General features: G+C 44.2%; 1 protein-coding gene across 2 annotated transcripts; it reads left to right on the top strand.

Annotated features, from left to right (window-relative positions):
* Positions 1-2,773: 2,773 nt before the first annotated feature.
* On the top strand, positions 2,774-21,562 carry LOC117470014 (hydroperoxide isomerase ALOXE3-like). Of its 2 annotated transcripts, XM_034114529.1 has the most exons (15): positions 2,774-2,991; positions 13,500-13,661; positions 14,230-14,434; positions 14,555-14,636; positions 14,734-14,856; positions 15,008-15,111; positions 15,458-15,630; positions 15,784-15,927; positions 16,055-16,258; positions 19,659-19,745; positions 19,899-20,065; positions 20,181-20,302; positions 20,427-20,527; positions 20,668-20,838; positions 20,938-21,562. In XM_034114529.1, the coding sequence occupies exons 2-15, from the start codon at positions 13,515-13,517 to the stop codon at positions 21,115-21,117; spliced, it is 2,010 nt and encodes a 669-aa protein (XP_033970420.1). In that variant the 5' UTR covers positions 2,774-2,991; positions 13,500-13,514; the 3' UTR covers positions 21,118-21,562. The 2 variants fall into 2 exon arrangements, with proteins under 2 accessions (XP_033970420.1, XP_033970421.1); XM_034114530.1 differs by lacking the exon at positions 2,774-2,991 and having other exon boundaries at positions 13,579-13,661; positions 14,234-14,434.
* Positions 21,563-21,849: the final 287 nt, after the last annotated feature.

Raw genomic sequence — 21,849 nt, 5'->3', positions numbered from 1 at the left:
TTTGTGGCGGAAGTTACAGCGCCACTTACAGTCCCGCCATATGTACTACAGCTTTCGAGCGGTCTCGTGTGGAAGTACAGCGCCACTTACAGTCCCAGCATATGTACTACAGAGTTTCCAGCGGCCTCGTTTGAACAGACACGTTAAATGAAACAAATGCATGTGAACGGAAGACTTTTTTGAATACGAATACTGTGCATAAAACGCAAACGGCCTCGTGTGAGCGGGGCCTTAGTGTGTGTTGCATGTGTTTTGTGGAGGCGGGACTAAGGTTTATGAGGGTCATAAATCACTCTCTTTGTGTAGTACTTAATCTCATTTTGACAAACAGTTGTCTTTCAACTACAGTCATGCAACGATTCATTCAGCCCGCAGGCTGTTTCTCATGGCATTTATATTACCATGGGAAAGTTCACTTTGGAATAACAACGGCAAGAATGTTTCTCTACATTTAATTAATTAATTTGTATTTTATGAAGGATCATTATTGCCGTGATTGCTCTATTAATTTAATTAAATCAGAATCAGAAATCCTTTATCTGTCCCGCAACTGGGACATTTACAGGTGTTACAGCCGCAAAGGTGCAGTGCAATAAGAAAAAGAGTAGACTTGTAGACTAGCCTGTTAAGCCCCAAGCCTGTTTTTCAGGTCTCAGGCTCGAAAATGAACTTTCCACAACAACTGACAATAACTTCATTTCTAAAAGGGGTAAATTAATAATCTTTTTTCTCAAAGTAATGATAAACCTGTGAGTTGGATGTAGAAAAGTCAGAATCAATATAGATGTTTTTTATTTAAAAAAAAATTCAGATTGAACCAACACATTCTCACTCCCAACTCGGCCTATGTTGACGTCAGGGTCCCTGTCGTCACTTTCCAACGCAAGGGGGGGCCCTTTAGCGTGGAGTTTCAACTATCAGGGAGTCCCATTGACTTGCATAGAGGTCCCTGAACGTTGGTAATAGACGAGTTGGGATCGCGGCGAAATGCTCTCCGCAGATCGATTCTCACAGCGTTTATCAACCTTTTTCTTACTCAATATCAAGCCACACTTATTGTTTTTACTTCTTTATTTTAATTGAATAATTTCGGGCTTTTGTTGCTGTCAGTTAGCGGGAGAGTACGAAGCTCAGAATACTGAAATCTGTATTGTTTCATCGTTTTTTCCTTCGAATTTTGTATTATTTTCTAAACCACACGCTGTTACGCCGCCTACACACGGCGGCGTGCGTTGCCACTTGGCGGTGGGCGTGTCTTGATACTTGTACATTTTGTATTTCTCTGTTATAGACCACACATACATATAGTCCAGGGCTGCCATCTTTAGAGTTCAGCTTGGAGTGAGATGACAATATTCGATTTTGGTACACTGATTAATTTTGTTGCTATTAATTGTGTATTGCACCTATTCCATTAACCTTTACTCTTTTCAGTGAAAATATTATATTTTGTACTGTTGATATGTGTCTATGAACTGTTCATGCTTATCTTTATAGTTGAATGTATTTTAATTACACTTAGACCTGTTTACATCCTACTATCTCGCAACTATAGCCTGTTGTGAATAAAGTTTAATTTCATTTACACCCAGTCTCTGTGGCCTGAAATCGACTATGGAGGATACATCAGTGTACCCTCGGTTAAAGCTCCTCCAGAGAGACTCCTCTCTCCTCTCTCTCCCCTCTATCCCCTCTCTACTCTCTCCTCTACATCAGTGTACCCTCGGTAATAGCTCCTCCAGAGAGACTCCTCTCTCCTCTCCCCTCTAAATCAGTGTATCCTCGGTTACGGCTCCTCCAGAGAGCCTCTGCGATAATCGATCCTTGACGAGCCTTTAGAGACATTTGTTTTCCTTCGAGGCAGCGCGCCGACATCCGTTTCCGGGTCGCTGCCGGAGGACCGAGGAGTCGAGGACGCAAGCATTTGAGAAATGACAAACAGCTCATTTCGGAGCACGTCGCCTTGACGCCGGGACGACCGGCGACCCTCCCCGACAGGCGCACAGACGCGAAGGCCCGCCCACAACTGCGTGCACGTCTGTGACCGCAGTTTTAATTTGGATTACTCTGCAAGAGTATACCGTAGTATTTTGGTCCATCCAGATTACATGTAAATAATTTTCTATATCGTAATTTATAATCTTAATCTTAATGTAGTACTTTTAAAAACAAATGTTTATCTCCTTTAACTGTGTTTTCAGTAACTCACCCAATACAGTCAGAGGAGTAGCCTTAACCTTTTCACTTTAAAAGTATATTTTTCTTGATTCATATGGACAGATGTTCTTGATTCATATGGAAAGATGTCAATAACATGTGCTTGCCTTTTTTATTCGATGTGTAATTCTACTCTTTTTCCTTCTGCACTGTAACTTGGCTGCTGTAACACCCGTAAATGTCCCAGTTGTGGGACACATAAAGGATTTCTGATTCTGTTGAAACATCATTAAAGGTGGGGTAGGTAAGTTTGAGAAACTGGCTCGAGATACACTTTTTGTTATATTCCATGGAATGCTCTTAACATCCCGATAGCAATGAATATCTTAAGTGCTTTGACAAAAAATCCATTAAAAAATGTCATCTGTGGAAGCCGTAGTACGTAGCCCGGCTTAAATAACTGGATGGCCTACCTGCCTGTCAGCCTTCCATCTGTGCACAAACTTATCGTGTGCCCTCATTGGTCATGTGCGCGTTCGTGTGTGTTGGAGGAGGGGCTCTGTAAGGAAGTGGCAGATTTTTTCCGGCTGTGTATTTTCAAATTCTAGCGCACTCAAGCTGGTTTCTCCAAAATTACCTACCCCACCTTTAAATTAATAGTATGTAATTGATGTACAATTACAACAGCAATGTGCTTGCTGTTGTTATTCCAAAGTGAACTTTCCCATGGGAATCTAAATGCCATCAAAAAAAGCCTCCGGGCTGAATGAATCGGTTCCTATAAAACCAGACGTTCCTAGAGCATGACCTACATTCTCGTGGAGGCAGCAACAGGTAAGAAGCTCTTTGTTCCAGTTAGACCCATAAAAAGAATACTAAAAGGATTTGCAAATAATTCGTTTAGAGTTATTATGTTTTTGTTTTGCATTGATTTGAGAAATGCAGTGAAAGTCAAGTGAAGAGAGTGAAAGGTAAATTACTGCTAAAAGGATGTTCTCTTTTATTTTGTTGATGTCATTTATAAGGGTAAACTATCAGAGTCGGCGGAGTTACTTGTACAATGTTACCCATTGCAATTATTTCATAACAAAATACACTATACAGTACATGTACTACTTGCTGAATGTAACCTCATTACTTTCTGTCAGTTTTGGATTAACTCAATATCCAATGCAATGCAAATAAATCCAAGAGAAAAAATGTAAAACTAAGATGTGTTAGGTTCACTCACCAGCAAAGTGTTGCTTTAACTGCACGCCTTCCTGCTTGTGTGTGTGTGTGTGTGTGTGTGTGTGTGTGTGTGTGTGTGTGTGTGTGTGTGTGTGTGTGTGTGTGTGTGTGTGTGTGTGTGTGTGTGTGTGTGTGTGCGTGTGTGTTGTGTGTGTGTGTGTGTGTGTGTGTGTGTGTGTGTGGTGTGTGTGTGGTGTGTGTGGTGTGTGTGTGTGTGTGTGTGTGTGTGTGTGTGTGTGTGCGTGTGTGTGTGTGTGTGTGTGTGTGTGTGTGTGTGTGTGTGTGTGTGTGTGTGTGTGGAAAGACAATGGGAGACACTGTTCTCTCAAAAACATTGATAAGAGTAAAGGGGTAAACTGTGACATGTAAAGAAACGATTTTCACTAACACTGGTACTTCATATTTCTACCAGATGTAAAGTTTTACATACATCAAAATGTAACTGAAAGTATCTTAGTAACACCAAAACAGCAAGAAATCTGTAAAGTAATCAAAAGAAACCTGCAATGTTTCACTGAAAAAGTGTTAAAAATCACAAACTGCCATTAAGGAAACCCCATTCCTTACAAAGTACTTCATATCCTAACAGATGTCAATTTTTACATACATCAAAATGTAACTGAAAGTATCTTAGTAAACACAAACAAATCATTGATGTTAACAAATACTGGATTGTCTTACTGAAAAAGTGTTAAAAATCACAAGCTAACCATTTAGAGTCACATTCTTAAAGAACATATATTCAGACAAAGCACTTATTATAAGCGTATCTTATGATCGCGTGCTGCAGTGGAAAAGCACCATTACAGTACCTTGGTGAGAGAATTAAGCAAAAATCAGTAAATGTATCAAAAAAACGACCTTGTTTCACTGCCTTAAAATCACAAACTGCCATTTAGAGTCACAGTTTGTGTGTGGGTGTGTTTTTTTGTGTTTGTGTGTGTGTTAGTGTGTGTTGCATGTGTTTTGTGGAGGCGGGACTAAGGTTTATGAGGGTCATAAATCACTCTCTTTGTGTAGTACTTAATCTCATTTTGACAAACAGTTGTCTTTCAACTACAGTCATGCAACGATTCATTCAGCCCGCAGGCTGTTTCTCATGGCATTTATATTACCATGGGAAAGTTCACTTTGGAATAACAACGGCAAGAATTTTTCTCTACATTTAATTAATTAATTTGTATTTTATGAAGGATCATTATTGCCGTGATTGCTCTATTAATTTAATGATATTCCAACAGAATCAGAAATCCTTTATCTGTCCCGCAACTGGGACATTTACAGGTGTTACAGCCGCAAAGGTGCAGTGCAATAAGAAAAAGAGTAGACTTGTAGACTAGCCTGTTAAGCCCCAAGCCTGTTTTTCAGGTCTCAGGCTCGAAAATGACCTTTCCACAACAACTGACAATAACTTCATTTCTAAAAGGGGTAAATTAATAATCTTTTTTCTCAAAGTAATGATAAACCTGTGAGTTGGATGTAGAAAAGTCAGAATCAATATAGATGTTTTTTATTTTAAAGAAAATTCAGATTGAACCAACACATTCTCACTCCCAACTCGGCCTATGTTGACGTCAGGGTCCCTGTCGTTACTTTCCAACGCAAGGGGGGGCCCTTTAGCGTGGAGTTTCAACTATCATATATACATATATTAAATATATAAAGGTGTGCTCTCCCTAGCTCTCTCTCTCTCTCTCTCTCTCTCTCTCTCTCTCTCTCTCTCTCTCTCTCTCTCTCTCTCTCTCTCTCTCTCTCTCTCTCTCTCTCTGTCTCGCTCGCTCTCAGAGGCTGTGTGCTCCTCCGTGGCGATGACGGCTTGCGTTAAAAAATAATAATAAACATATTTGTAAAGTGGGGGGACACAAACGGGATTTCGAAAAGAGCGGGGGACATTTCCCCCCTGTCCCAGGTGGTAATTAATATATATGCAAGTTGCAACACACAGAGTAACACTCTGCCCCTCATGTGTTGTATAGGCTGGCATGATAGGCTGTTCAATGGGGCTGATGTGTTGTGTAGATTCTGCCAGAAGGAAAATCAGCGGGGAGGTGCCACATTGCTTTTCTTCCCGACTGCAACGCTGGTCCCGCAAATCAAGCAAGAACGTGATTGGTCGATATTCATTGTGGGGGTGGGGGGAGGAGGGATAGAGTTGTAGTAAGTAGATAGAGTTCGCTATGATTTAGGTTTCGTTTAAGCATAGGGTAGATTCTTTTAATTACATTTCCTTTTTTGTTTTGTGTATTTTATACATTTTGGATTTGCTTGGCAAGCTATTTTTAGAACATGCCCTGCGGGCGACTCACGTTGCCCCTGCGGGCGACTAAGTGCCCGCGGACACCGTGTTGGCTACCCCTGAACTGAACTCTGGGGCTAACTCCCTCTATCATTTGTTCTTACTTTGGCCATCTTGATTTAAACTAGTTTGCTTATTTTGTTCTAGTTAATTGATTATTTTGTTTGACTGAACCTTTTCTCTTGTGATTTGTTTTATTTTAAGTGTCTATACAAGTTTTTATCATCTTTTGTTCATGAGAACATATTTGATATTGTGTTTGTTTGTTTGTTTGTTATTTGATTTACGTATTGTAACATCTTGGTGAATACAAGATCTTTGATTACGGAGATCACGTTAATGACGTAATGCATGTGTGCATGTTACGCGCCAGTTGAATAAAGATGGACACTCGGAATGTCACAAGTAGTCCGCTTCATCTGTTTATGTAGACACTTATATGTCCATAGAACAGAATATTACATGGTGTCAGAGTTAGTTCAGTTATCATCGACCTGACGACGGAAGATGGAGAACACAGGCGTTCCAACACCACGAATGGACTGGGACTCGTCTAATCTGCCGGACGCATGGAGAAAATTGCGTGAAAAACTGCTATGTCACAGTCCAGACTTGACGCTAGAGAAAGCCATTGACATTGCACGTTCACATGAGCTATCACAGCAGCAGCTAAAGACAATGCTAACCCCCGCTGCTAGCCACGACAGTCGCTCTGCTCACGCAGTTAGCAGAAAACCTTTTAGAGCAGACCAAGCATCCCGTGGGCACAAGACGACATGGAATGATCGTAACAGCACCGTGAGGAGCAAGGAATGTGGAGCATGCGGGAGGGAGCACAGTCGCACTGAGGAATGTCCAGCAAAGGGTCGCCAATGCAGCAAATGCAATAAGCCCAACCACTTTGCTAAAGTGTGTAGGTCACAAACACAGCAGCCACAGACGAGATATAATCCCAGAAAATTGCATACCATCTCAAACAGTGCCGAACAGTCACTAGAAGAACCAGAACTCTATATTGATGCTATCATAAAAGAGCATGAAAACACAGATAGAGAACAGGCATATGCAGAAGTAGAAATAGGAAAAGCGAGGCACAAACTGAAGTTTAAAATGGACACTGGTGCTCAGACTAGTATTATACCAGCAGACACATTCCGCGAGATATATGGAAGTGTAATACTAGGCCCCCCATCAAGCAAACTCTCAGATTATGGTGGGCACAGGATAAAAGCAGAAGGAAGATGTAGGCTGACATGTAAACACGGTGAGAAAACAGCCATGATAGGTTTTGACATAGTCCATACAAATGCTCCACCTCTGTTAGGCTTAAGAGCATGTCTAGATTTAAACCTAGTCAAAATGATACATGTAGTTGATGCAAAGCCGATAACACACACAACCATGATGGAAGAGTTTGCTGATGTGTTTGAAGGCATCGGACTGTTTCCTGGAGAATGCAGTTTCCAACTCAAACCCTCTGTACCACCAGTGGTATGTCCACCTCGTCGCATCCCATATGCTCTGCGTGACCGGCTCAAGAATGAGTTGGACGACATGGAAAAACTGGACGTTATCCAAAAGTCACAGAGCCAACTGAATGGGTTAATGCACTAGTAGTGTTGGAAAAGCCGAAAACAAATAGGCTGAGAATATGCCTAGACCCCCGCGCCCTGAACAAAGCCATCCAAAGACCCCACTATCCACTCCCTACTCTAGATGACGTCACACCAAAACTGGCTGGAGCACAGTATTTCAGTGTACTAGACGCCAGATCTGGATACTGGAATATAAAACTCACACACGACTCATCTATGCTAACCACGTTCAACACGATCTACGGCAGGTACCGTTTCAAGAGACTGCCTTTTGGAATCATATCTGCACAGGATGAGTTCCAGAGGAGAGTGGATGAGGCCTATGAGGGGCTTCCAGGCGTTGCCGCCATCGTAGATGACATCATAGTCTACGGCCGCACCAAAGAGGAGCACGACGCTAGCCTGCGTGCCATGCTGGAGAGAACCAGAGAAAAAGGCATAAAGCTGAATCAGGACAAGTGCAAAATCTGTGTGCCTGAGGTAAGCTATTTTGGGCACAAGCTGACACGAGAAGGCATCCGCCCTGACCCGAACAAGATTAAGGCCATCAAAGAAATGCCTAACCCACAAAGTAAGGCAGAGTTGGAGACCATACTGGGCATGGTCACTTACCTTTCCAGGTTCGCCCCGAGAATGTCAGAGGCAACAGCTCCACTCCGGCAACTGATAAAGGAAAACAGTGAGTTTGTGTGGGACTCAAATCATGATGCAGCCTTCCAACGAGTAAAAGACATCCTAACACAGGAGCCTGGCCCAGTACTCACCTACTTCGATCACACAAAGGATGTGAAGTTACAAGTCGATGCTTCCAAACACGGCTTAGGAGCTGTCCTGCTCCAGGAAGAGAAACCAGTCGCATACGCATCAAAGACACTGACTGAAACTGAAGAGAACTATGCTCAAATCGAAAAGGAGCTATATGCAGTGCTCTTTGGATGTAGGCGGTTTCATCAATACCTGTATGGACGACAGGTGATCGTCGAGTCAGATCATAAGCCACTTGAGTCAATCATGCGTAAGCCCTTAGCAGCTGCACCACCGCGTCTGCAACGCATGATACTGCAGCTACAGAGATATGACATCACTATCGAGCACAAACCAGGAAAACAAATCCCCGTCGCAGACACTCTGTCCAGAAAGCCACTTGAGTGTTACGACCGCTCCATGAGTGAGGGCATGGACTACCAAATACACACTGTGATCAGCAACGCTCCGGTAAGCGACCGCAAAATGGCAGAGATCAGAGCCGCTACAGCCAAAGATGAGCAGCTCTCATGCCCCTTTCACACCGGCGCTTTTCCAGCTCCTGCTGGGAGCTAGAGCCTGAAAAGCGCCGGTTTTTCCTGTTCACACCGCAGCGGCGGCGCGTCATAGCTCCGGAATGCGGTTCACTTCCAGCTCCAAAAAATTGTCGGTCCAGAGGCAAGAGCTTCGGAGCTATGACGCGGCGTCGCTTACGTCTCTTACGTCGAGGCGTGCAGGAAACCTTACTTTGACCATCCGTTCGCTGTTATTGATCATTGTGGAGATACATGGGCTGTACAGGTTGTCATGTCCGACTATCAGAAGTAGAATCATAATGAAAAATACGCCGGTAAAATGTGCCTGTAGAAAACGGCTTAGCAAGTAGTCAGTTTAGCTTCGGTTGCTATGCTAACATCACCCATGTTATACCAGAGAAACTTTCATAACAGCGTTGTGATGCCAAACAGCGTCAATTCAGACTGACACACATTCACTTAAGGGGAACTGGGGATATGTATCAGCTGCTTGTGTGACAGTCAGACAGTGAATACTTTAGAGCCGTGTGAGCTAACCCGGAGCTAACGGGAGAATAAACTCCCGTGGAAGTGCAGCCAGCACTGCAGCGGTCGGTAAATGCCGCTGAAACACATTAATAAACAATGAACCACGGCACTCTGGAGAAAAGTATAAGGTTGGAGAAGTCGTTATTTAATTTAATCTGGCTTCGTATGATTAAAAGCAACACGACCCGACGCAGTCCCCGGCCCGTTGTTGTTGTGGGAGAAAATCAGCGACGTAAACTGTGACGTCATGACGCAGCAGCGGCAGCTCTGGGCAGTGTGAACAGAGCGGGAGCTGAAAAGGGAAACGGGAGCTGAACCAGAAAAGCTCTCGCGAGGAGCTAGAAAGTGAAAAGCGCCGGTGTGAAAGCCGCATCAGTGCTGAGACAGGTGATCCAAGCAGGGTGGCCCGAGAAAAACAAAAAATGTCCACCTGCAGTCTCAGAGTATTGGAATCATAGGGATGAGATATCAGAGACAGATGGCATCCTACTGAAAGGAGAGAAAATCATCGTGCCGCACTCACTCAGGGCTGAAATGCTTTCACGCATTCACACTGGACACTTAGGGATGGAAAAGTGCAAACAACGTGCAAGAGATGTGCTGTTCTGGCCAAGGATGGGTAAGCAGATAGAGACATTAGTAGGGACCTGCAGTACCTGCCTTGAGCGACGCAGCTCACTCCCAAAAGAGCCTATGATGTCACACCCAATCCCAGAACAACCTTGGCAAGTAATAGCCACTGATCTGTTCACATGGAACAGTACTGACTATGTAGTTGTAGTTGACTATTATAGTAGGTTCTTTGAGGTAGAAAAAATCACCAGCCTCACCTCCTCAGTAGTCATCCAAAAGCTGAAGGCCATGTTCGCTCGATTTGGAATACCGCAGACACTAGTCAGCGATAATGGACCTTGCTACAGTTCACAAGAGTTTAAAACTTTTGCTCATGCATGGGACTTCAAGCATGTCACAAGCAGTCCTCTGTATCCACAGAGCAACGGGCTAGCAGAAAAAACAGTTCAGACTGCCAAAGCTCTCATGGACAAAGCACACGCTCAGAGAACTGACCTGTACCTCAGCTTGTTGGAGTATAGAAACACACCAGTGGATGGTTTGAAATCGCCAGCGCAGCTACTCATGAGCAAGCGTCTGCGTTCCATCCTTCCCACCACTGAAAAGCATCTACAACCAGAGCTTGCCTGTCACAGCACCGTTCACAGCAGGAGAAAACAGTGTCAAACACGACAAAAACAATATTATGACAGGAATGCCAGATCACTGCCTGCACTACCAGTGGGAGCCACGATCCGCTTCCAGCTTCCAACAGGGACATGGAAACCTGCAACAGTAGTCGAGCCAGCAGGTACCCAGAGATCCTACAACATCTGCACGGACGGAGGTCACAAGTTTCGGCGCAACAGGCGTCACCTTCTACAAACGTGTGAGAGTGACACAGATCAGGAGACTCCATCAGACGAGCAGTTGGAGCCTGAGAACACTGAGACTTTGCAGCAGGACACTGAGAAACGCAATTGTCCCACACAAACATACTCCTTGTCCCACATTTGGTTTGTTGGGACCTGGTCACCCTAACTACGAAGCCGTTTTTTTTTCCGGTTAGCGAAGGTAACTTCAGTGTTAACTCAGGGTTTCCGGTCCTACGACGCTGGTTCACTTCTTACCGGGGTAGATCTCCATGGTAACTTATGCTGAACACCAAACCTGCTCCAGAGTTCCAGATAAGAGATCAACTCAGTGAAAGCACCGCCTGCTGACCAATCAGAGCTCAGTGTGCGGAGTTTAAAGCGATCAATTCATATTACAGGATAAAATAAATACAGTTTAAACTGCCGTATGCAGGAAAGAGGTCTGGCAAAAATCACCTACTGTGTGAACATGAACATTTACTGTATAGAATATCACCTCCCATCTTCAGAGCAATCTGACTATTATTACATTAGCGTTAAGAAAGCTTACTTAAATATCTGCCACAACATAAGTAACCGGAGCAAAGTAACATTACGTACAGTCCGCGACACTGTGAGTGCAGACATCGATGTGTCCCATTATCATTCATATCAGATCATATCACATCATAATGTATCATATATTTCCTTATCTGAGTCAGCTTCTCGAGCCGTATCTGGCCGTGCAACACTTACATTGTCACACACTGTATGCAGAAGTATTATTTAAAACAACACATTAAGTTGAAGAAACACTCGAGTCAAATGTAATTAAAGTCAGATCCACTCGTGTCTTAGACGGGCCAGTGATATCATAAAACTGTTAATGTACGCCAGGGGCGTCGCCTGGACCTGAAAACATTCGGGGCTTAGCCCACAGTGGCAGCGACACTACAGTGGCATTTTTTACTGCAACACTCCCCACACGCACACACACAGTACACCCGCGACTGTTACAATGAAGGCTCGATAATCAGCTCACGGCATATAGGCAGGGGTAAAGTGGTTTTATGAGTGGGGGGCGGACCTAACCTCCTCTAGGGGGGTCCGGGGGGATGCTCTCCCGGGAAGATTTGTTTTTAAAATTTGAAGTTAAATGCATCAATCTGGTGCACTTTGAGAGCAAAATGAAGAGATCTATGGATACCTCTCTCAACACCCATATGAAGCAGAACTGTAAACAGATGTACTTTTTCTTCATGGATATTTTACTAATCACTCCCCTTTTAAACTCTATTCTTGTTTTACTGCCATATAGTATTTCATAACTGTTTTTCCTTTATTCTCTTATTTTTTTTATAACTATAATGATCATATGAAGGTGTGCCGCGGAAATAATCTTTTGAATAATTTGTGACTAAACCGTTTGAGACCCACTGAGATAACTTAGACTAAAGTTAAGTATCTAAACACTCAGAGAGACCTTTAGCTCACCTGAGTCTCTCAGTCTGAGAGGAGAGGACTCTCCTCCAGCTTGTTGTGGAACAAACAGCTCCTTATGTCCGTTAGTGCGTTATGTCCCCCTCTCTCTTTCTCTCTCTCTCTCTCTCTCTCTCTCTCTCTCTCTCTCTCTCTCTCTCTCTCTCCCTCTCTCTCTCCTCAGAGCTATCGTCTCTACATCTCTCCTCTCTCTCCTCTCTCTCTCTCTCTCTCCTCTCTCCTCATCTCTTCTCATCCAGTCTCTCTCTCTCTCTCTCCTCTCTCTCTCATCTCCTCTCTCTCCTCTCTCTCTCTCTCTCTCTCTCTCTATCACACTAAATGCGCTATTGCCACACACACACAGAGCCGAGCTTGAATGACACAAGCACACGTTTATTTCCATGCAACTCTCTGATTGGTCTGGTGTCATGCCTCTGTTGCATTCACTGAACACGGGAAATTACAGTGCTGCCGTCCTCTCGTGTCATGATGAGGTTCACGTAAAGCACGGTTAATGTATTATATTATTGAGGGAGAATTGTCCGGGGCTACAGAAAAAACATTCGGGGCTAAAGCCCCGGATGCCCAGGCCAGGCGACGCCACTGATGTACGCATTCAACCAGCTGTTCTTCCTGCACCTTGCAGGTCCAACTATGTTGCTTTTATCCTGGATAAAGTGTTTAAGTTATGGATGTTTAAAGTTTAACTTATTCGTATTTGTCTAACGTGATAGTTTACTTTTCATTCAGGAAGTATGACGCTGCGCTGTCAGTACACTTGTCCCTGTTTGTGATTGGTCAAATGTTGATAACCCCGCCCCTTTCACGTGAACGCGCTCTCAGCCGGAAAGAGAAACCCTGGGTTGATTTACCGAGTTGATAACCAGCGTCGTAGGACAGCTTAGCGAGATGTCGTTTGTTAGGGTTAGTTAAGCCGGGTAACTCAAACATATCCAGGGTCTGTTGAACTGGCTTCGTAGTACAGGGCACTGCTCCATTAGTATTCGAACCTGTGTGTCCTATCTATAACAGAAAACCTGTTCATATTTCCTTGGGTGAAACTCCCAAGGTGGCTTGTCGGAATTGTGAATGGTGTAATCAGTGGCGATCCTAGAGTCGGTGGGGGCCCTAGGCAAACATTGCCCCTCGAACCAGCTTTTCATCACCACGCACAGCTAACAGCAAAACTTTGGGCCCCCTTCTGGTCCGGGGCCCCAAGCAGTTGCCTGCCTTGCCTGTTCACAAGGAGTGCCCCTGGGTGTAATCAAACCAACTTTAAACAAATACATTCACCTATCCTCCCCACTGCGGCTACTGCCACAATAATAAGGTTTTTGGATGCCTGTGGACAAATATTTAGAGTTTCAAAAAACATGTTTTGGGTAAATGCATTGTATCCAAATTCAAATGTTTTCATGAAAGAAGGTTCACAATGCACAGCCAGTGTCAGCATTGTTTTGTTTTGCTGCGTATTGGAGCCTTCATTCTGTAAATTAAGAGACTCAAATGTGTTTATTTTTCCAAACAGTCTCCACAGGTGACCATGGCTGAGTACAAGCTAGAGATAACAACGGGTGATCTGCAATATGCAGGAACATCGGACTACATTTATGTCACCTTATTTGGAACTGAGGGGCAGAGTGAGCGAACTTTGATGGACAACTATGGCTTCGACTTTCAAACAGGGGCAGTAAGTGAAACCCAGTTAAACATCTGCACTTGTCTGTACATAACAGATTGCATCATCAAGTAAGCACTTTAGATTTTAAGTCATAATTTAGTGCAAGACTTAGCGCAAATGTATACCACACTAGTTCAACACCTGTAAAATACCGTAAACCCATATTGATCTTTACTACAGTAAGCCACATTTTTGTAATGAGTCGCCAAATCCTTTAACGTGTGATCTATGTGACGTTAACTGCTATAACTCTTATACTCTCAATGTGAAACACTGATATAAACACAATCTAATGGCCTTTTACATTTATGGTACAGTCAAATGATACATTTAACTTTAGTGGTGAGAGTGAGAGGACTCATTTGAAATAAGCCACTATTATAAAAGAAAAAACCTTAATATTAACAGACTGGGCTCTGGTATTCTATACTGTACATTTCAACCCAGCCAGTTGACGTAATGGGCTATCATCACATGTAATACAATGCTGACCACTTTAAAAAGATAATCTGGTTTTGGCTGAGGCTTCTAATAATCTGTATCATAATATAATAATTATTCTTATTCTTATTCCAAGCCAGGGAGCTACACCTTGAAAACCAGTTTTTCTCTGGGCAAACTTCTGCTGGTTAAGGTTGAGAAGGACCAGTATTTATGTCTCCCAGAGGATGAGTGGTACTTCTCCAAAATGGTGGTGACGACTCCAGAAGGAGATGTTATTCTTTACCCCTGTTACAGATGGATTGGCAGGGGAGAAATGGTGGAGCTGAGAGGAGGGAGAGGTCTGCATCAATGTCCCCAAATAACTGATTAATATAGATATTATTATTGTCAGTTTTTTTACATCTTGTTGGCTTTGTACATTTAAATTTGACTGCTATAATGTTCTTTTCATGTCTCAGCAATGAAAGCTGTTGAGGATGATCACCCCCTGTTGATTGACCACCGAAAGAAAGAGCTGATGCTCAAAAAGAGCTTGTTCCAGTAAGTTTCCATGTGTGCAGTAGAGCTGCCGTTTGTCGCCAAAGTTTATCTGGAGAAATGTCTTTGTGCTTTTGGGTAACTTTGTTTGTTTTATTAGATGGAAGAGTATGGGTGAAGGACTACCCCATTTCAACAGTTTCAATGACGTGTCTGAGCTCCCAGCTGAAATCAGCTACTCCGATTCCAGAACAGCTGACATCAATTACTCAAGAAAAAAAATGTGGGTCAATATATGTCATTAAATGTGTATATATTTATTATTATATAGCTCTATTCTTTAGATTTCTATATATTGAGGGAAAGGGTAAATTGCCATTCATTTCTGTATGTTGTTTATTCCTGTGTTCTAATTATTCCTTGTTTTACTTCAGTGCTATTGAACTCAAGGTTAAGGGGCTGCTAGGATCTACTGCAGAATGGGAAAGCATTGAAGACATAAAAAAAATATTCTGTTTTAAAAAGACAACAATATCAGGTATTTTCTTTTTATCCCAGTAACCAGTTGTCAGTGTAACTCACCCCATCTATGTCATGGTTTCATAACAACAGATAGATATTCAGTAGATGTTTTTCCTGTTCTGTAAAATGTTTTGTTTTCTACAAAGTTAAGTATTTCTGTAAAAGTTAAAATTATTTAAATACCTGACCAACATTCTTGCTTTACAGTCAATGACAATGATGATTTTGTTGAACCTGAAACCCCTAAAAACATTTTAGATAAATGATATTATATTATTTATTAAATGTACCAATTGTTATTCTTATTAAACCCAATATATAATTATGTTATATTTTGTATATATCAATTGCTATTCTTCCAGAGTATGTTGCAGACCACTGGATGGAAGATGACTTTTATGGATATCAGTTCCTGAATGGAGTCAACCCTGGTGTTATAAAGCGCTGCTCAGAGCTTCCCACAAACTTCCCGGTCACAGAGGAAATGGTGAAGCCGTTCCTGGAAGAGGGAAGCTCTCTGCAGAAGGAAATGGAGGTATGAGTGAAGATTAACTTTAAATGGATAATAATCTTTGTTTTCAGAATCACGATGTGTCCATTTACCATCCCTCTGTCATACTTCCTTGACTTATTACAATTCTGCGATACCTCTCGATGTTTTAAACACTTCTTTCTGATGTCTTTCCAGAAAGGCAACATGTTCCTTTATGACCAGAAGAAGATGGATGGAATTCCCCCTGCAGCCTATAATGGTGAACCTCTGCACGTGACTGCTGGTCTCTGTTTGCTCAACGTGAACCCAGAAAACAAACTGATGCCAATTGCAATACAGGTACTGTAAAATCAATTTAAAAGCCAGCATGTAATGTTATGGGTCTTTACCATGGTCAGTCTATGGAAAACCGTCTTTGAGGTATCGTAAAGGGAGAGTTAATAATCAATTTCTTATCAATTTCCAGTTGAATCAACAACCATCTGAGAAGAACCCCATCTTCCTGCCCAGTGATCCAGAAACTGACTGGCTGCTAGCCAAGATGTTCATAAAAAATGCAGATTCCATGGATCACGGATCAGTCCATCACTTCATGAGAATTCACCTTCTGGCAGAGGTTTTCGCTCTTGCAGCTCTCCGCAGCTTCCCTGTGATTCACCCAATGTACAAGGTATAAGTACTCCACACAACAGAGGTAGTGCAGGTTTTTTGTATTCCCTTGTTCTGAAATAATGCTTATCATTTTTATTGATTGATTTTCAGGTACTATAATAGAGATGGTTGATAGTAAAGCTGAGACATTTTCAAAATAAAAAGAGAAATGCTTGCAAACAAGTTCCCTTGATTAAACCCAATGACTTTGCGAGGTTGAATGCAACGTATGTGACAATGCTGAGATTAACGTAACACAACATGTGAATTCCAAAGGAAACTACTGTACTCTAAGAAATACCTTTTTGAAATGCTTGCCAGAGGCCAGAAGTGCAAACAGGTTATGGCTGGGGGTGAGAGGTATCCGTAAAGATGTTGCACACATCTAAAACACATCTTTTGAAACATGAAACAAGGGGTTACTTATGGTAACCCTTGTTATATAAACACAGGCGGATCCCTCTACTGGACTCTATGGGTACTTCCCCTTGATCCTATCATGCAAGCATTCATCCACTGAGACTTTCTAGGCGTAGCCGGCCCCGGGGCGGGCCTACCTGAATGCCCGAGCATCTCACCGTATAAAAGGAGGCCTCGCCTCCTGACTGTCATCTTACACTTCTCTTCAGCAAGCAGCATAGGACAGACAGGGCCCCTGAGTAGAGGGCTCCGCCTGTGTTTATATAACAAGGGTTACCATACGTAACCCCTCGTTATATCTCTCACAGGCTCCGCCCTCTACTGGACTCTATGGGTACAGTGGGCGGAGCCCCGATGTATACACGCGCTGTCGTCCCACAACAACACTGTTCCATCTCACTGTTTCTGACCGGCTTTCTGGTTAGCAGCCGCTGCGCCTCACTCACCTCTCCCTCGGTCGTAACCGTGGAGAAAATTGAGGCTGCGGCTGACAGAGCACACCCTGACGCGCTTACCCCACGGAGGTGTGCTATGACGTGGAGGACTCCCCCCCCCATGCCCTTAAGCAGGGGGAAAGAGTCCTCCAGCCCCTATGAGCCCATGTAAGCGCATTACGCCCGGGGAGGGGGTCAGATGCCCACTGACCCACAGCCCCCCTCCCTCCTCACCAGTCCTGCGTTGCCCCAGCAAGCACAGACGATGAAAAGGAGCCAGACATGTCCAAGAGATAAAACTTTATGAAGGGGCCTGGCGTTGACCAAGACGCCGCCGTGCATATGTCCTCCACACTCACTCCGTTAAATAAAGAGGTGATCCGGGGACCCCAGAACCGGAGGTTGCCCTCCACTGAGGGCGGGATGGTCACCAGACACCGTTTGTGTCTCTTGAGATCTAAACGCAGGCTGGAGAACCACCTCTGCAGGCGGCGCATATGCAGTAACCCCAGCGGGACCACAATGTGAGCAGCCGCCATGAGACCCAGGGTCTGCATGATAGTCAAAGCTGTCACTGTTGCCCCCTGTCGCAGTCTGCAAACTGCCCGAAGCAAGGATGCCTGTCTGCTCTCTGACAGGGTGGCGCGTAGCCTGCCTGCATCGAGCACCACTCCCAAATACAACGCCTGTTGGTGAGGTATGGGGGAGCTTTTCTTCCAATTGATCGCAAAACCCAACTTGGTTAGGTGTAGGATCAATTGGGCTGTGTAAAACATTGCCCGTTCCCTGGACCTGGCCATAACTATGAGGTCGTCCAGATAAAAGAAAACTCTCATGCCACGGCCGCGCTGCGGCTGGAGCGCTGTGGCCACATATTTGCTGAACGTGCGTGGGGACAGGGAGTATCCGAACGGTAGTCTGCTGTACTCGTAGGCCACCCCCTGGAAGGCAACACGCAAATACTTTCTGTGTTTCGGAGCAATCTCGACATGAAAGTAAGCGTCCTTCAGGTCGATGGTTGTAAACCAATCGCCTGGCTGCGCCAGTCCCAGTAACTGTTTTATAGTAAACATCCGGAATTTTCTGCGTGCAATGTGGAGATTCAGACTGCGAAGATCCAGAATGGGCCTGAATTTGCCTGTCTTTTTGGGAACCAGGAAGTACAGGGAATAATGCCCCCCCCCCTCTCTGTCTTGCGTGCGCACAGCAGACACTGCCTGTTTTTGCACCAAGGCCTGAACCTCTGCTGAGAGAAAACCTATCTCCCCTTGGGATGATAGCTTTGCCTCTCTTATGCCTGTGAACAGAGGAGGGATGCTGCAAAACTGGAGTGAATAACCCAGTCTCAGCGTCCTGTCCATCCACTCCGTTAACACGCAGTTGCGCTTCCATTCCCCATAACACTGTGTTAGAGGATGTGCAATCAGCTGTGGGGCCCCAGCGATAAAGCTGTGGTACTCTCTGGCAACCTGTCCCGCCGCAAAACTCCCCGCGAAGGGAAGCTCTGCCCATGGGGGGTCGACACAGAAAGGGCCGACTCTCTACTGAGGACCTTGAACGCACCGCGGCGCGCTCTCATGGGAGCCCGCGCTCCGCCATGATGCTTTCACCCAAACAGTGAAATGCATCAAACTGAGTTTTTACACTCTGCGTTAAATGTTTTCTAACCCTGCTACGCCGGCAATAATGTCCCTGTACCCGTATAGCACAGTTTATCACTCTCACCCGCGCATGAAAGGGCGCGGGTGAGACACTCCGTGTCCGAGTGGTCCTGCACTCTGAGGATTCCGGCCCATGTCGCCACCGGAGCCTTCGTTCTCAGTGGCTGTCGCCAAGTGGCCTCCACACACCGCCAGATGTCTGGCAGGGGGGGTGAAACGAAGAAGCCCTGACGTAGGTGGCTCACCGGCCTCGGTGGCAGCGGTGGGGGGAGCGGCAAGCCTGCACGCTCCGCCGCCATAGTCATCACTCAGTCCTGTTGCGCAGACCTGTGCTGCTGGCCTTCCTGGCGGTCGCCGGAAACATCAGACGACGAGGTGTCGCCATCGTCGTCCCTCTCCCCGACGAGCGGACCCGCCCGGTTCGCTGGTATGGCGAACACGAAGGGCACTCCTTCCTCGAGGTCCTCCATCTCCACCACGTCGAGCTCTGGGTCCCTAGAAAGTCTCAGTGGATGAATGCTTGCATGATAGGATCAAGGGGAAGTACCCATAGAGTCCAGTAGAGGGCGGAGCCTGTGAGAGATATAACACAACTTTAATGTGTGTATTACATGTGTGTCTCACTGTTTTTGTATATTTGATTGTACTTGAAGATCGTTTTGTTATTTGTCATTCACTATTTTTTTGGTTACTTACTTTTCACAGATCGTCTGAGGAAACTGGTTTTATGAACCATTATTTTTGTATGTATTGAAGAAATCAAACTTTTAATACAAAAATTGTAATTGATTTCAGTTGTGTTTGCTTATAGGTTCCTTCAGTTACCCTGGTGATGTTCTGCCTGTTGTCTGCTGAATCAAGCATCTTATTTGGACTTTTATTTATTTTTTCTCTGTCTGTTCAGCTGCTGTTTCCTCACTTCCGGCACACTCTTTACCCAAACATTAAAGCCCGCCTAACTCTATTCGGACCTGATGGTATTTTAAGTAAGGTAAGGCTTTTTAAAATTGATATATTTATTACAATTATAAATAAAATAAAATTCATACCACACCTTGCAGCTTAGATTAGGCCGTTTTGGATGGTTTCTAATTTGATGTCAATAAATGTGTCTGATGGTATATGTGTATTTTTGATTTGTTAGAGTTCACTTGGACGTGATGGAATACATGAGCTCATGAGAAGGGATCTCTCTGAAATGACCTACAGCTCTCTCTGTCTGCCGGAGAACATCGCTGCACGAGGACTGGAGTCTATCCCCAACTTTTACTACAGAGATGATGGCCTGAAGCTGTGGAACATCATCCAAAGGTTTTACCTATTCATAGATATTGTGACTGTCCACAGTGATTCATTGTACAAACACCATTAGAGACTTTCTCAGGCACTCATAATATTAAAAATACAACTGTTTTGTGTATACCAGCTTTGTGAAGGCAGTAGTGGAGCACTATTATCCCTCAGACTGTGAGGTGCATAGAGACACTGAGCTGCAGGACTGGATCAGTGAGGTCTTCACACATGGCTTCTTAGGAAACAAAGCATCAGGTATTTGTCCCATATTCTGAAGTCATTTGTAAATATAAAACATATTATAATAGTATATTTGAATGCACATAGTGATACAATATAAACCCATGATGTGGTTATGAACATATTGTGCTGCCAACAGGGTTTCCAGCAGCCTTTCATACTGTCGAGGAAGTGGTCAAGTTCACAACCATGGTGATCTTCACAACGACGGTTCAACATGCTGCCGTACACAGTGGGCAGGTAAATAGTTTAAGTTTGGCAGACCATCCAACTGCTTTCGTTTCCTTTACAATAAACATTCCGTTTGCAGGACATTAGCTGAGCATTACAATGGAGTAAATGTTGCCTTTTCTTCTATAATGTTTTTTTCCATAATTTAGTATGACTACAGCTCCTGGGGCCCCAACGGCACGTTCCTTCTGCGCAAACCTCCTCCAACCACCAAGGGGCAGTCAAGCATGAAGACGGTCCTGGAGACCCTCCCGAATGTTGGCGAGACAGTCAGATTAGCAGCGTTGTTTTGGTTGTTTTCAGACAGATACTCAGACTATGTAAGTTTGGCGTCATAAATACTTACAGAGGATGTCCTATCCTGATGTTTTCTTCTTTTTTACCACAAACTTTCCTTTCTGATTTTATCCTTCTGGCAGATTCCCTTGGGAACATACCCAGAGGAACGATTTGATGAGCCTGAGCCTAAGCAGATGATAAAGGAATTCCAAGCAGCATTGTCGTGCCTCAGTGAAGCAATAACAACAAGAAACGCACATCTTGAACTACCCTACTCATACCTGGACCCTGCGGAGATAGAGAACAGCGTTTCTATTTAAGCAGATCTGCGATTGTATCCATGTATTTCTCATCACCTATTTTACATGCTGGGAGGTCAGTTAGACTTTTGATATAATACATACTGTATAAAAGCTGGGCAGATAGATGAGGTGTAATGGATAATTCACTAGCAGGGACCATGCCAAAAAAGTGTGATGTTTGTAGGTTTATTGCAAGAAGTAACAAATGAATTGATATGGAGGGGGTGATGAGATATTCTGGTCTGGGAGGACGTGCTGTGGGAGACTTAGAGTGGGGGTTCCGTCTCCGGCATGATCTGCTCGGGCTGATTACGGGCCCCCAGATAATTCCTAGAATTAGACATTTTAAAATATACACAAGTTAAATATGAATGGTGACAGGCAGAGGATGTTGGGAAGTAGGGATCAAGGGATGTAGGGATGTAGGGATGAAGGCATGAGGGAAGGGAGGGATGAAGGGATGTTGTGTGGCGCAGTGGATTAGTGCTTTGGTGTTCGGATCAGGGGAGCACAGGTTCAAACCCCACTGCAGTCAGCATGTCGTTGTGTCCCTGGGCAAGACACTTCACCCCAAATTGCTCCTGTGGGGATTGCCCACAGTATCTAGTATGTAAGTCGCTTTGGATAAAAGCGTCTAACAAGTAACATGTAATGTAATGTAATGTTGGGATGAAGGGATGTAGGAATTTGGGATGAGGGAAGGGAGGGATAAATGGATGACGGGATGTATGGATTGAGGGATGAATGGAT

This window comes from Trematomus bernacchii, unplaced genomic scaffold, assembly GCF_902827165.1.
Source record: "Trematomus bernacchii unplaced genomic scaffold, fTreBer1.1, whole genome shotgun sequence".
NCBI classification, from domain to species: Eukaryota; Metazoa; Chordata; class Actinopteri; order Perciformes; family Nototheniidae; genus Trematomus; species Trematomus bernacchii.
The sequence above is the reverse complement of the archived record's forward strand: the minus strand, read 5'-3'. Positions and strand labels throughout refer to the sequence as shown.

Excerpts from the sequence above, each read along its gene's own strand:
- LOC117470014 (XM_034114529.1), top strand. The coding sequence starts at position 13,515 with ATGGCTGAGTACAAGCTAGAGATAACAACGGGTGATCTGCAATATGCA. Across the intron at positions 16,259-19,658 it reads TGATTCACCCAATGTACAAG|CTGCTGTTTCCTCACTTCCG; the intron begins GTATAAGTACTC and ends CTGTCTGTTCAG. Across the intron at positions 19,746-19,898 it reads CTGATGGTATTTTAAGTAAG|AGTTCACTTGGACGTGATGG; the intron begins GTAAGGCTTTTT and ends TTGATTTGTTAG.